The sequence below is a fragment of the Rhipicephalus microplus genome, chromosome 6 (assembly GCF_043290135.1).
Source record: "Rhipicephalus microplus isolate Deutch F79 chromosome 6, USDA_Rmic, whole genome shotgun sequence".
NCBI classification, from domain to species: Eukaryota; Metazoa; Arthropoda; class Arachnida; order Ixodida; family Ixodidae; genus Rhipicephalus; species Rhipicephalus microplus.
In genome coordinates this window covers 120061555-120074642 of record NC_134705.1, presented here as the reverse complement: position 1 = coordinate 120074642, position 13088 = coordinate 120061555, and the positions used below count along the sequence as shown (strand labels likewise).

The following is a 13088-nucleotide window of genomic DNA, read 5'->3' as shown; positions in this document are numbered from 1 at the left end:
GACCACATTTTTTCACTAATGCTTACTGATGAGACCATAAAATTCCACGGATATTTATCGGGGAATGACATTTTCTGCGTTTGATGGAAAACTTTGTAAATTAAGCTTGGTTATATCTAGTTCAAGCTTTAAATCCGGTAAGACTTCTCTTTGAAGGTTAATTGAGCTTGGAAATTCACCCAGGTTCAGAGTCGCATCCATCCTTTTTCCTTTTTTGCCTTCCATGTCTGTACATGGTCGTCCTTTATGAAAGGGAACACGCGAACGCGTGGCCGGCACTCTGCGGAGGCTGCCTACTGCACCATCAACCGACAAGTGAAGAAAGCACGTTCGCTTTTGGCGTCCTCTATTGCCAAGCAATGTAACGAGTCATGGCCAGTAGACAAGCGCTGCTAGATTACGTTCCCTTCCTCCGCGCGTGGTGAGTGATATCGGGCGATTACTGCTGCTTGCGCCGTAGCCGAGCACAGCGTTTGATATTTGATACGATGGCAGTGGACTACGCTAGGCGTGAGCAGAGAGCAAGTGCAATCTCGCAGCGCTTGTCTACCCGCCATCACTCGCTATAATTATGTTTAGGGGCGAAACAGAGGTTTATTGCAAACTGGTAACAACATTTCAGGTGAGTACAACCGTCTGGTGTAACAAAATCACTTGAAAAAACTACTTTTGGCGGCACCCGTTCGTCCCTGGTGGCCGTAGTAGTAGAGTGTAACAAGTATAAATTTTGACCTCCAAGGTGGTGCCGGTGAGAAATTTCTTCTGTGCGTTGTTTAACAATAAAAGATAGTGCTCAATGTACATGCCAATGGCTGCTAAGGGGGAATGAGAGACAGGAGAATCCGGCTTTTAGTTAACGCGCACGCTGCGAATTTTTTATTGTTCAACAACGCATAGAAGACACGAAAGGTTTGCAACGTTATACTCGCTAGGCGTAACCTGCTAGGTTTCAGAAAGGTTTAACGAGCGTCGGGCCACAGTGCCATCGATACAGTGAACTAGTATATACCATTAACTTGAGGTGGTTAAAGGTGGGAAGTAGACACGAAGCGCAAGCCGTGAGAAAGTGTGCGTGTGCCTCCTCTTGTTGAGTCCTTGGAATGTCCGCTAGATGGCGGTGCTTCTATATGAGGAATATATGATGAAAAGATGCGAAATTGTTGTACTTGGAGTGTTGAATAGGTGGACGAATGGACACAGAGAATAATGGAGGATGGACGCACGGATGTCTGCACGGACGAATGGACGCATGGACGAGCGCAGGCGCGGATGCATGGAAGAAAGCAGTGACGGACGCACGGATGAACGTGCGGGCGCATGAACAGACGCACGCACGGACGGGTGGATGGACGCATGGGCGGCCACACAGACGCACGCATAGATGGACGGAAGCAAGAACGAACAAACGGACGGATGCTTCGTCCCACTATCCATCATTCTCTCCGTGGATATGCTGTTATTTTTTTCCAACAGATGACGCTGAAAAGGAACGTGCTTTCTTTTGCTGTCGGTATATGGTGCTGTAGGCAGCCACCGGAGAGCGCAGGCCGCGCGTTCGCGTGTTCTCTTTCATAAAAAACGACAGTGTACAACTGTTTGTCTTACCAAAAAAAAGAATTAATTAGACAGCAAATTTTTTTAAACAGTGTTCTTCAGCAGCGATTTGAATTCAATCAAAAAATAATAAGATATTCGGCATGATTCAATTTGAGCTTATTTATTTAAGTTCGCGTTTTTTATCTTAGCGATGAGCTGTTGATTCCCTTGAATTTACTAGTGTTCGCAGGACAGGTGGCGACATCCTACGCCGAGGTTTTTCCACGCGTTACTTCTGTCATCCGAAAATAGATGTATTGAAGCGCTGTCAGTCAGTAGGGCCCCTTATTCTTTCATTAATTGATCATTATATACGAAACTTCAAGCCGATGCTGTGCCATGCCTTGTTACAGCGCCTGATCTTCTCATTTATTTCAGAGAAAGTAGCAGCAAAAGGCGAAATCTTCCGTCGTAGAAAAGCTGTAATTGCTCTGTGACGTTTGACAATGAATTGAGTGCCGCCTAAAGCATAAATACTACTGTACACGTAATTATAAAACGTGCAAGAAGCAGCAATTTACAGGTGTAGCAGAATAAGTGTACTGTTAAAAAGGCAAATGTGGCGTACTGGTATTTCAAGAACATATCTAAAACGTTTTTGTTGCCCCAGACAAAGAGCCTACAATGAATTTAGGAGCATTACGCATAGCTGTCAGCGTACCGGTAAACAATCAACTTATTGCTGAAAAAGTTTGATTTTGTTTTTTCTTAGGGTACACTAAAATACATCATGCAAAATTTTAGAATTACCTCGGGCAGAGAACGGTCATAAAACTGTGGTGCATTAAGCATAACTCCTCTTAACTAAAACAGCATTCCAGTAAACACTAAACTTATGAGACCACAAAGTTTGATTCCGGTTTTGTATTTTTTTTCTTCTCATTTCTGTTACAAAGCTGGAAAAAACGGAATGTGCTTAAATGAGGAGCATGACGAATTGTTATTATTAATTGGTTATTCAGATCTTACTTTTCTGTATTGTAGTTAGAGGATGCTCAGTGTGCTCAGTGCATGTTTTCGTGTGTCGATAGCGGCGTTCTTTCTTCATCTCGTAATCTGTCAAACACGCTCTCTCTCTCACACACACACACACACACACACACACGCACACGCGCACGCGAACGCACACACGCGCGCGCACACACACACACACGCACACGAACACAAACAAACAAACAAACAAACAAACAAACAAACAAACAAACAAACAAACCAACCAACAAACAAACTCAAGCATTCCTTCCGAGAGCACTTTTAGGTTGACAAATATGCTGTTATTTCTTTCTGCTTTCCTACCATCGCAATGACAAACAGCTACGACGTGGATATCCTGATCGCGGTTACCAGTGAAGAGGGTCAGATAGGAGACAAGGTCTGCTACGCCGCACCGACGAGCGTCTGGAACACTACAAACTCCAACTTCTCCTCTATCGTGAGTACCCGCAAAATTTTCCTTGCCACCGATGAATAACAACAAAAAACCCTACGTTTAGCATGTAATCTGTCCTACAGAGTCGTATTACGCCTGTTTATTCGGTGAATAATCGCCAACAATAAATAGTACCTACGGCACACGCACTATCTAGCGCACTTTGAAGATCGCATTGTGCACTTTCAGGATGGGGTATTCATGATCTTTTTTGGTTTTTATTTTTTGAGGGAAGACGAGAAAACGCACACTGGTAGGCGAAACTAGACAAGTGGCAATGGTTTTCCCTCAAGCGCACAATGGTCTATGTGATGAAACACGCAATGCCTCAAACGGTAGATCGAAGAGGCCACGTTTTTCGGCCTCTGCCTATGATTGTCGCTATATTTGTGCTTGAACACTTTTGTAGCTCTGACTTTTTATAAGCTTTTATGTTGCTAGTTTTATTGAGGGTAAAGTAGGCTGGGCTCACCATGTTTCCATATTGCCACCATTGATGAATGAGCCAATGTGGCTCATACTCGTTTTGGGGCCGCGAAGAAGAAGAGAACATTTTGGTGTCTCTGGTTCAGGTGAACTCCTGGCTGTAGGTCTTGTTTTGCTCGTGACATTACTGATGGAGGTGCTGGGTTGACCTGAATAAGAGCAACCAAAATGTTCTCTTCTTCTTCGTGGCCCCAAAAAGAGTATGAGCCACAGGGCTCGTTCATCAATGGTGGCAATATGTTCTTATACAAAGTTCAGTACAGCGGAAAAAAAATATTTGAGAACAACAATCCTGGCACTCGAATATCTTTTGGTATTCGTGGATAATACGGTTCCCAGGTGATCTCCAATTATTCTTCTTTTGTGCGAGTACCTTCCTTACACACACTCTAACGAGTTCTGCCGCCAACGCGGGTTCCGGTTCCAAGGGTACTGTCAGCTTGGACATTATCGCCTTCGCAGGAGAGGCATTCCAAGCTGCTCCTCGACTCGCAGCATTACCCGAGAAGCAGTCTGTACGTGGGCCTTTCGTTCGAGATGGGGGTCAATCTGTACCAGATGTCGCATAATGATACTGCAATAGAGGATGCTCCATTTGCTCCGTGTGATCAGTACACGCAAGTCGCATATGAGCAGGTAAGTGTGAAGAGCCTGCTTGACACGGTCGTGCCGCTGATGGCATATGAAAGCGCTCTAATAGTAAAGCGATCCCCACATATGTTATAGTTTGACCAGTTCGCATGACGTATGCTCAGTCATATATCACTATGATATAGAACGCAGCAGTGTAAACTGGCCCGGTTTAGTGGAGTCCCTTTTCGAGGCTTTCACGTAGCGTGTGAGCAGGACCAGGCCTGCTTTAGGAGGAGGCACTTTCGTGAAATTGAAAGGGTTGAGCTGTGCCCGTATAGTTTATTGAAACAGGGAGCAAGTGTACTAATACTATGGCGTGGAAATCTTGCCATACATAAAATGAATATCGGAATTTGCACGTTTCGATACTGTCTGTTATGTTCTCAGTACAGTGAAGCCACGCTGTATAAATGCCAGCGTAGTATTTGTCGTGCAGTGAAGATTGATAATGGCGCTATCTATCGGCTACGCTGAAATAGCTCAGCGAAATTTCGTAATGCCAAGCAACTTCCTCAAAAAAGAACCGCCATCGTGAGCCCGCTCGTATCGAGATGCCACACCGAAAATTAACACCCACTTCTGAAAAAGAAAACTTCTGCCGACAGACAATAACATTTTTCGACGCCGCACCGTGTTGAATTTCGTACAGGACAAGGTCGTTCTTTTTTTTCAATGCGAAATTCTTTACGATTTCTTTTGAAGCTTAGTGCTGAAATCGAGTAGGCGACGTCCGTTCATTTCATATATTAAGGTAGAGCTTGATTGACAAGAAGCAAAACTAATTATTGCCAACAACGTGGACATAAATGTCGAATAAAAGCGCATCATGGGCTCCTCCTTAGACAGCGTAGGCACTTTGTTTCTTGTTATCATCATGTTTTGCACGCTGGATTTTCCGCAGCCCTATGCGTTTTTTTTCGCTTGAACGATGTTGCACAGAACGCCAAAAAAGTTGCGCGTTTCCGATTGGCGTTAAACGCATCGTCACTGCCTAAATTGGCGTTGGCTAATGCCACAGAAACAGTGATTAGATATCCCTGTACCTGTACACGCAGGTCTGCGATCCACACGTGAGACTGAAAACTCTTAACAACGTCGTTGAATCGGGAGTCATCTCTAACTATGTCTTCTTCTACGACAGCTGGGACACCATAAAAAAGAAGGTGAGTCTGCGAACATATGCAGACGTTTTTGGATCATGCGCTGATGGGATATTTTTTTATGCTGCTTAATTTAGATATTTCAAGATGAATATTACTAAGTCAGTAATATGGTGACTTTGTTTTTTGAGATATTTTTCGAAAACTGAAATGTATACATGCCGCTAAGAAGATGAAAGAGCAAACACGAAAAAAAAAAATTGTTATCTGAATGTTCACTAATATTTCCAACTGTTTAGAATAGCACCGGAAAATCATTGTGTTGCAAAAAAGATTCTGCTTTTTAAACGCTATATTCGCATTTAGAAGAGTTTCAAGTATGCCACAAAAGATTGCGATAATTTTTTCGCAACGCAAACCACCTTTTTGGACAGTAGTGGCTCTAATGCAATAGTTACGGTGACATGGCAGCTGCGGATGCGGCACATAAACTTTGAGAAATTACAGGAAGTGTCACAGTCATCTTAAACATGCTCTCGATAAATTAAATAAATGGGTATAAATATGCTTTCTGCCAATAATATCACATATATGAGGAAAATCGCGAACACTGGATCACTGCAACTGCTGGATTTCACTCCACGCATGAAATTCTCTATTTAAAAAATAGACGCTGCTAAACCAGTATACTTGAGTCATCGCTTCAAGGATGAAATGACCAGATAATGTTATGCGTCCACTTGTGAAAAAAGCGGTAATGGCGTTTGAAAAGACTGTTCTCGAGATTTGGACAAAGGCTGCATTTGCTGAACAGAATATATACTTCCAAAAAGGCAATATGGCGACAGAAAAGCAGCCTAAGAACAAGCGCATTTTTTAGTAGTTTGTATACTTTCGTACTAAGGAAGTTTGAAATTAAACTGGTGTCAGTATTGTCTTATTTATTAGGCCAAGCCTGATAGCAGCGAGGGCTTAGATATAGACTATTTTATGAATGTGTGTGTGGCCCGCCATAGTGGCTTGTTAACCTAAGTGTTTTGCATGTTGAACACCTCAACGAACATTGTTAGAATAGGCGCATACGCACAGAAACAGTTGGGTTCGTGCATATGATGTTTCATGGGCTTATTAATTCCCGTCGCGATGTGCAAAAACACGAAAACATGGGCTTAAGAGCCCAAAATGGTGGCGCCCATTTGCCTTGCGGAGAATAGTCTACACAGGTGACAGCCTGAACAAGGCTCGCAGTCCAGGCAGCGTCTGGGCATGTAACTCAAGGAAGAATCGTTCATTCATTCATTCTTCATTTCATTTCACTTTATTTCCAATTCCAACATGATAGATAAAAAAACAGTTTGGACCCATAGCCAAATGCTAGAATAGGGTCCAATGATGCGATATAAGATGGCACAGTATCCAAACGATAGCACAAGGCAAAAATAGTGGGTACGTCCCAATGAATAAAGGGGAAGAGGACGCACGCTGTCGCCTTGCTTTCAGGGTTCCTGTTATTTACACTCCTTTCGATTCCTACAGTATTTGCGATGAAGGCGAAAATGCTCGAGACCCGGGAACTATGGGGTCACTATATAAAACAGCTGGTGACCGAAATTTCCAGGTCCCAGCACTGTACGCAGCCTCCCAGAATAATTTTGGGGTGACATTGACAGCCAGCAATTCCATTACAATATATATGCCTTTGTGTTGACTCATTGTCAAGGTAGTTCATTTCACGACAGACGTTCCCTGCAGTAGAGTGTAGTGGTGGCAGAATAATATATGACGGTATTTTACTCCAGTAATATTTCCAATGATCGCGATCACTCTATATAGTATATAAAGAGAGCTCTGTTTATATATTTATTCATTCTACTTTCAGCAAGGATATGTTTAATGTTTATTTTATTTAAAGTACGCATTTTGGTATTATGATTGCATTATAGCGAGACGTGTTTACATTTTCGCGTTATCTACTCACCATTATTTCTGACACTGGAACCCGTGTAGAATAATATGTACTGTTGAACTTTCCGCTTATATTGTACAGTGATGTGTTCGTTTTGCTTTGCTCCCGATGTGGCTCCACTTTTGTAGTCAGGCAATTACTCAGCCTTACACAGCAATTTTGTATCAAATGTAAGTTTGAATAAACGAAGCGTTACTTACCTAAACCTTACTAACCTAAAAATGGTTGATTACATGTTGACTGCTTCTGTTGCGACTTCTTGTGACAGGTTGATGCTGTGTTGAGCTTAAAATTGCCACCAAAGATCGCCTGGCTCTTGTACAACACTCACTTCTCTATGACTCCCGGAACGTGCATTTCGAGCTTCGACAGGGAGCGGAAGCTGCGGGACTACCTGGCCAGCAAATAATAAACATTAACCGCGGAAGTTCCCGTAATGGCACGTATCAATATAAGGTTGACGATGAATGTGCTTTTGGTGCTGTGTAAGTGATGTGTGAGCGCCGCGTTCATAGCCCCTAGTTATTTCCCCTTTACCTAAGTAAGCACCAACAACGGCATTTTCTCTCAGCCCTCTCTCACACACAGCCAGCCTCTGCCACAATTATTTGTCTAACTATGTCTAAGTACATTAGCGACGCATCCTTAAGTGAATGAGATGTGCCTTTCTCCTCCGGTGAGCAGACGAATCGTTTAACCAGGTGCTGCCAAAGGCTTTAGACGACCATTATTGCCGAAAATGAGCGTTAGGCAATGAGATTCTTCTGAGGTTCCTCGATGGTTGTCGGTACTAAAGAAAGAACAGGGAAAAATGTAGGCACTTTAGTGGCGTCTTATTTCGTGGCAGCTGCTTTTCACGAAACCCCTTTTGGAGGGTGGCATCGATTAATCGCATCTTTCGTCTTCTCTCTGGCGCTCGTCAGAGTTTCAGTCAACTGGCAGGCGCACTTCCAGGCCACCGACCCGCGTCCATAGTCAGCGTCGAGAATCTAAAAGAATTGAATGCTAAAAATAGATAACTTCAGTGGTTTATGTATAGAACTCTTTTTTTTCTTTTTGTGTGTTTATTATGTTTGTTTAAGGTTCTTCTTTTAGAAATCTAACAACTTTAAATTATTTCCTATATTACCTAATTATTCCGACCCTCCCTTTCAACAAGTGAAATAATTTAAAAAGCAAGGCACCATCACATTCTTGGCCTATCCCCCTGGGCGGCCTGCGCCAAGGTGTTGAGGAACCAACCAACCAACCAACACCCAAAGTTTGAGCTTCACTCAGCGGAATGGTAATGCGTTTTGGGTTTGCATCGTGTCTATCTTGTGTTGGTTCAAGCTTATCGAGCGATACATTTTACAAAGGTAGCGAAATAAAGCATCGATGTTAAGTAATGTATTCTGAGCCCTATTATCGATTGCGTGGCTTCTCAGGAAGATATGAAGCGGTATAGAACGTTTACCTTTGAGAAAAATAAAGAATGGCGAATCGTGAACAAAGAGCTTTCTCTTTATGAACACACGCGGCCGCCTTTGCTCGTCAGAATTGATCCTCGAGACCCCTTCAGATCTTAAGCCTGTTCGGGAGCAGACAGACTCACAAAGTAAAGGAGAATCGTGAGTATCACAGGTCACTGTGCTTCCACAGGTTTACTCCAATATTCTTATGCTATGCAGAGAAGCGTTGATATCAACTGGCACTTCAGATATGTAGAGTTTAGGTAATAAAACCATTCCAGATGTGGAAATGTTAGCCTGAATTTATGGTGGGGCACAACACATCCTTGTCGTACGTCGGTGTTCAAGTATATTTTGAGCAGTGTGAGGTTTGTATTTTTTATCCCTCTGTGCTAAGCTGGTGGAATCTTCAGCCGATGGTCACGCCAGCTCATTATCTGAGATACCCTCTACATCTTGGCACCAGGTAATGGCTTGTTTTTTGTAACAGATTGTCGCTGAATATTTTCAGGATGGCATTCGCTTGTCCACCACGTACACACAATCTATAGACCTCCAGAAAATCAAAGGACTACCGCGGAGGTGTTTTAGGTTTCGTTATCTCTATGAACTAGAGCAGTAGCCGCGGATGCCACATTTGTGGTACAGGTTGTTTCAAGCGGAGTCGCGCCAGTTTCATTGGTATGCGGCAAATTACCATGACGGCTGCCTTACTTGATTCGGCAGCCTTAATGTAGACTGCCTCACTACGTTAGTCAAAGCATTTTCAAAGCTGTCGAGCTCTTAGCTCGTCTTCTCGTTAGGTGGTACAATTTGCCGAGGGGTTTCGTATTGTGGCAGATCGTTGCGTCGTTGTTCCCTCGTTGTCGTAGAAATGTCCTCCGGCTCAGTTTGTTCAAAAACACTTAAGCAAACTGGGCATACTGAACATACAGGAATTAAGACATTGCCGCGGGGTTTGAGACACATCTCTCACGAATAACGCTACCTTTTCACTCACCTTACACGACTAGCAAAAAAATTTGCTTCATACATTTCAACATGTTAAATACAGAAATAATAGGATAAGGAGAAAGTAGGGTTCACAAACACTGTGTGATCAAATTAACACACTCTTGAAACAAGAATATTTGAACAGAAAAAATATTGACAAATTTCAAAATATTGATGACCTCCGAAATTTACTATGGAGCATGTTAGCAATAGCAATAAAAGGATCAAGACAATCTATAGTTGACAAATGCTATACTACCAAATTAAAAAACTGTCGAACAACAAATGTATAAAGGAAGAACTGCTAGTTAGGAAAAATAGAGTCATAATAAATCATATACTTTTATATAGCTATTTGGTGTTGCTGTGAGTATTGCGTTTTGTTTGTGTTCAGGGATTTTTGTTTGCGGCGATGATAATACGTCGGCTATTCTATGTTGATCAAAATTGTACTCGCTTTTTTATTTTAACGCGTTAAACGGGTAGCTATGCAAAAGTTCCGGCATAGGTATTGGTGTCGTTAGTTGTGAGCGAAAAAGATACTTTGCGTGACCGAAAAATCAAGAATGATTCAAATAAAATTAATAAAGTATATGTGTTAGAGGGGGAACATGGGTCTTTGCGCGGAAAGCGGGTGTTCTACCACACAACCATGCCTCTGCTTGTGAAAAACCCTATTGCACCTTTAAGGCCACGTAGTTGGTGCAAGCAAGTTCGAAAAGGTTTCATACACCAAGTCTTTGAGGTACGCACTAGGGACAGAATATCGCTATCGCTTTCAACTCTTAAAGGGTCCCCTGATTTTTCTGCATGTGTTTTTATGTAAGGTTTTGGCCACTTTCAATTTTCTTGCAAGTGCCTCTGAGTGGGCGGTTGTTGTTACAGGCACAATGACGCACTCAGGTGCCAACGTCTATAGTCCTCTTTCCGAAGTGTGACCTCGCTTATACTTGAATAAAATAATTAAGTTGAATTTTATTGCGAACATTGTGGGAGAAGGACCAAAGCGAATGAGCTTTTCTGTGCACTCTTTTGTCAGGGATAGCCGATCCTTCTGCGAAAGAAGCATCGCTGCCGCAAGCTTTTCTAAAGTGTTGTTCACACCAAGCACTTCTCCTTTTTCATTTGTTGCATGGAGCTGTATACCTAGAACAATGAAGTTCCTTAGGAAAACGTGTAGAGGCGAAACTGGCTTTGTGAGCTCAGCCACGCTGGTGAATGCTAGGATCTGTCGGATTCAAACTTGGCTTGAATTGCCATCGTTCGCGAGGAACCCGAACGCGTATATAATCGATAGGCTTGCCGCGCCCGTATTGGCTGAAAGTGATCACGTGTTCTACGCGTGTTTCCAGTATTCACGTCGTTTTTCAAGCTAGTTGGCGGTGCCTATAAACGCCGCAGTGAGGACGCCAAAAAGTTTGTCTTTTCGAACAAGTGTTGCTCAAACGGGTGGTGCTCTTACCCAACTGTGCCGTTCATTTGGGCTGCCGGGCGGCACTTACGACTTCAGATGCTACCTACGTTTTAACTTGAGTAGTTGTTTCGTTTCTATAACTCGTGCTGCGGTCTTCTGTTCCAGGCACAAGGCACCTTAGTCGTCATCTTAATAGATTAAGGTGTCCCAGATTAAGGCGTATCAGATTGTTACTGCTTGACGAAAACAGTTCACGTGGACTCATTGTTGGCGTCCCTGAGCTTGCTTTCCAGTTTCTTCGAGGTGGTCACCTACGAGAATGGCATACCTGGAAGTGCGTACATGAGTCAAATTTTAGTGAAGGTGAATGAAATGCTGATGCCATAGCTTCCTTGGCTTGATTATTTGTTGATTTTATTTATTAGGCGTACAACTAAGCGACACATGAATTCGTCAAGTCTGATTGATCTTTATAGGTGCGCCTACGAATTAAGTGTGGAGGAGGCAATCGCTGGTCTGACGAAGACAATTGTATTCTGATTACTTCCTTGAAAGTGCGCTACAGTAGTATAGGCGTCGCAAACTAGCAATTTCAGCATAGCTACCACTGAAAAGAAGGGCTAATTGCATTTTGAGCGTTGCGTCCACTGTTTTGTTATAATCGGTGCATCTGTAGAAGTACACAATATAAAATGGTCCTTTCAGTGACAAGTTTTGCACTATCCTTATTGCCATTGCCAGCAATATTAATGTTCAAGCTTTTATTACTTTTGTTATTATAGGATATATTTTCAAAAATACCACGCCAACCAATTTTCCGCATCTCTCACGACAAAGTTACGTTTCATTTTTTAACTTGAAATGGGATATTCTTTTCCATTTGAACTTTTTGAAGTACGTTTAAACAGTGAAAATAATAAGATATGGAACGTCTGTGAGAAACACGCAGCACAGTTACAGCCGAAACTAAAGGAACAACATGTTGAAGTTCGCCGTGAACGCTTATGGGATGGAACACTACAAGTACAGGCAAGCAAGATATCCAATGCCGTAATCAATCATATTTTAGTGAAGTATGGTAGTACCTACTGTGTTATTACTCGTGAGGCAGCGGAGAAGCGAGGCACCCGCTAGACAACTGCAACGCGTTATATGCGTTTGTTGTTGTTGTTCACCTATTGATAGCGGCGCATAACCACTATGGGGGATTGGCCAAGAATCGAGTGGGCTTGAAAATTACTGTTCAGATTTGGAATAATGGAGGTAAAACAGAAAGATTACCGATAGCTTAGTAAAGTGTGGTGCTTAATGTAATGCATACAAATATTTAAATAAACAAATTTATTCTTAGAATAGAGCAATAATTAGATTTTATACGTATATAACTACGTGGACATGTTAGGATAATAGAACTGGTTAATTAGTCAACCTATTAGTTTCATCAATATAGTTCCGGACGGCCGCGCATACTGTCGCATTAGAGAAACCAGAAATAGAAGCTACAAAAGACAAAATGACAGGCACAGATAAGTCCATACCAATACCGCGTAAAGGTATTTCTACAAGGGTTTTTCGTAATGTATTAAACCACCTGCAGCTCAAAAAGAAATGATCTATTATTTCCTGTTCATCAAAGAATGCGCACAATGGCGAAGGTGCGCGTTCTGTGTTTATAGACCTGTGTTAATAGAAATTTACATTTCAAACCCGACAGCCCAGCTTTGTGATAGCTACTTCTTGTTTACGAGTGCGGCAAAAGTCTCTTCACCTGGGATATAATAAATGGCGACATTCTGTAGAGTTTGTTAGTGCTGAACCTTTAAAGACCTCCATGAGCGTAAGTCTGCGGAATCGAGCAGCTGTCACATAAGCGATGATGGACAGTGCGGCGGAATCGGTTCGCTGACCGACGACTTAGCTATGGAATCGGCTAATTCATTTAGAAATAATTTTTTATGTCCAGGCACCCAAACTAATCGTAATTTTCTCAAATGTGCAAGTACTAGTGCATGTAACGCCT

General features: G+C 42.5%; 1 protein-coding gene across 1 annotated transcript; it reads left to right on the top strand.

Annotated features, from left to right (window-relative positions):
* Window positions 1–2899: 2899 nt before the first annotated feature.
* Window positions 2900–7637, top strand: LOC142766013 (uncharacterized). The gene is made up of 4 exons (XM_075867825.1): window positions 2900–3028; window positions 3974–4147; window positions 5200–5307; window positions 7479–7637. Exons 1-4 carry the CDS (start codon window positions 2900–2902, stop codon window positions 7617–7619), a joined length of 552 nt encoding a protein of 183 aa, XP_075723940.1. The 3' UTR covers window positions 7620–7637.
* Window positions 7638–13088: the final 5451 nt, after the last annotated feature.